Below are 1,284 nucleotides of genomic sequence, written 5' to 3' on the forward strand. Positions count from 1 at the left end.
AGGGAACAATACGCGCAGAGGGAACAATACGCGCAGAGGGAACAATATGCGCAGAGGGAACAATATGCGCAGCAAGAGCAACATGCGCAGCGGGAATAACATGCGCAGCGGGAGCAACATGCGCAGCGGGCGCAACATGCGCAGCGGGCGCAACATGCGCAGCGGGCGCAACATGCGCTGCGGGCGCAACATGCGCTGCGGGCGCAACAACCACCTTCTCTTTTGGGTCTATCAGCTGCACTCTCTTCTCTTTAACTTCAGGCACTATTAGCACCTTTTCTTTTGTGTCTATTGATGCAATCCTGTTTTCTTTTGTGTCGGTCACAATCCTCTTGTCTTCTACCTCTGTCACAAATCTCACTGTCCTCTTGTCTTTCTCTATTGCAGGTTTCTTGTCTTTGGGATCTGAGATCGTCACAGTCTTCTTTTCTTTTGGCTCCGTCACACTCTTTTTGTCCTTTGGCTCTGCAATGATGGTCACCGTTTTCTTCTCTTTCTGATCTGTCACAGGCTTCTTCGGGTCCTCTACGGATTTACTGTCTTTTGGCTCTGTAACATTCTTGGGCTCTGGAGCCTCCGGTTTCTTTGTCTTGGCTGTGCTAGTGTTCTCCACAATCTTCGCCTTCTGGTTTGGGAGCTTTTTTTTGTTATTCATTTTTATTTCCTTTGGATTAAAAAAAAAGCAACTCAAGAATTTACTCTATATGTACAGGATTACAGACCACAAATATATTCACATTAAGTAGACACTCTCCTTTTTAAAGAATGTTTTTAGTTATTTATGTGTATGGATATTTTGCTTGCCTGCATATCTGTGCACTGAGTGTATGGCTGGTGCCTGCAGAGGTTAGGAGAAAGCACTGGATCCCCTGCAACAGGAGTTACTGATTGTTTTGTGCCACCTTGTGGATGCTGGAAATCCAACTGGGGTCTTCTATAAGAGCAACAGGGCCAAAACAAACAAACAAACAAACAAACAAACAAAGCACCGAGTCATCTCTCCAGTCTCTATACATTGTCTCCTGGAAGATCAAACCCACAGGCAATACTTGCTGGTTCTTGAGAAGAGACTGGGGAGGAAGGATGGGAGGGAGACCTTAACTGCTGACCCATTTTATCTGCTTGCCGAGATGGATATTTCCTGAAAACCAAGAATTTTCCATTCTTCAAACTGTAAAAATTTAAATCAAAATATAGAAGAGGAATTCCTAGCTTCTTTGAACAGTAACTCCAAATACTGACTCGAAAAGAACCTCAGTCCATGCTTTGAGCAACTAAGTGCAT

General features: G+C 44.5%; 1 protein-coding gene across 1 annotated transcript in view; it reads right to left on the reverse strand.

Annotated features, from left to right (window-relative positions):
• Akap14 (A-kinase anchoring protein 14) overlaps positions 1-655 on the reverse strand; it is a 13,001-nt gene extending 12,346 nt beyond the window's left edge. The window contains exon 1 of the mRNA XM_028773141.1: positions 39-655. Within this exon, the coding sequence (XP_028628974.1) occupies positions 39-655 (617 nt within the window). The remainder of the gene's footprint in view (positions 1-38) is intronic.
• Between the last annotated feature and the right edge of the window lie 629 nt (positions 656-1,284).

The sequence above is a fragment of the Grammomys surdaster genome, unplaced genomic scaffold (genome assembly GCF_004785775.1).
Source record: "Grammomys surdaster isolate TR1022 unplaced genomic scaffold, NIH_TR_1.0 222, whole genome shotgun sequence".
NCBI classification, from domain to species: Eukaryota; Metazoa; Chordata; class Mammalia; order Rodentia; family Muridae; genus Grammomys; species Grammomys surdaster.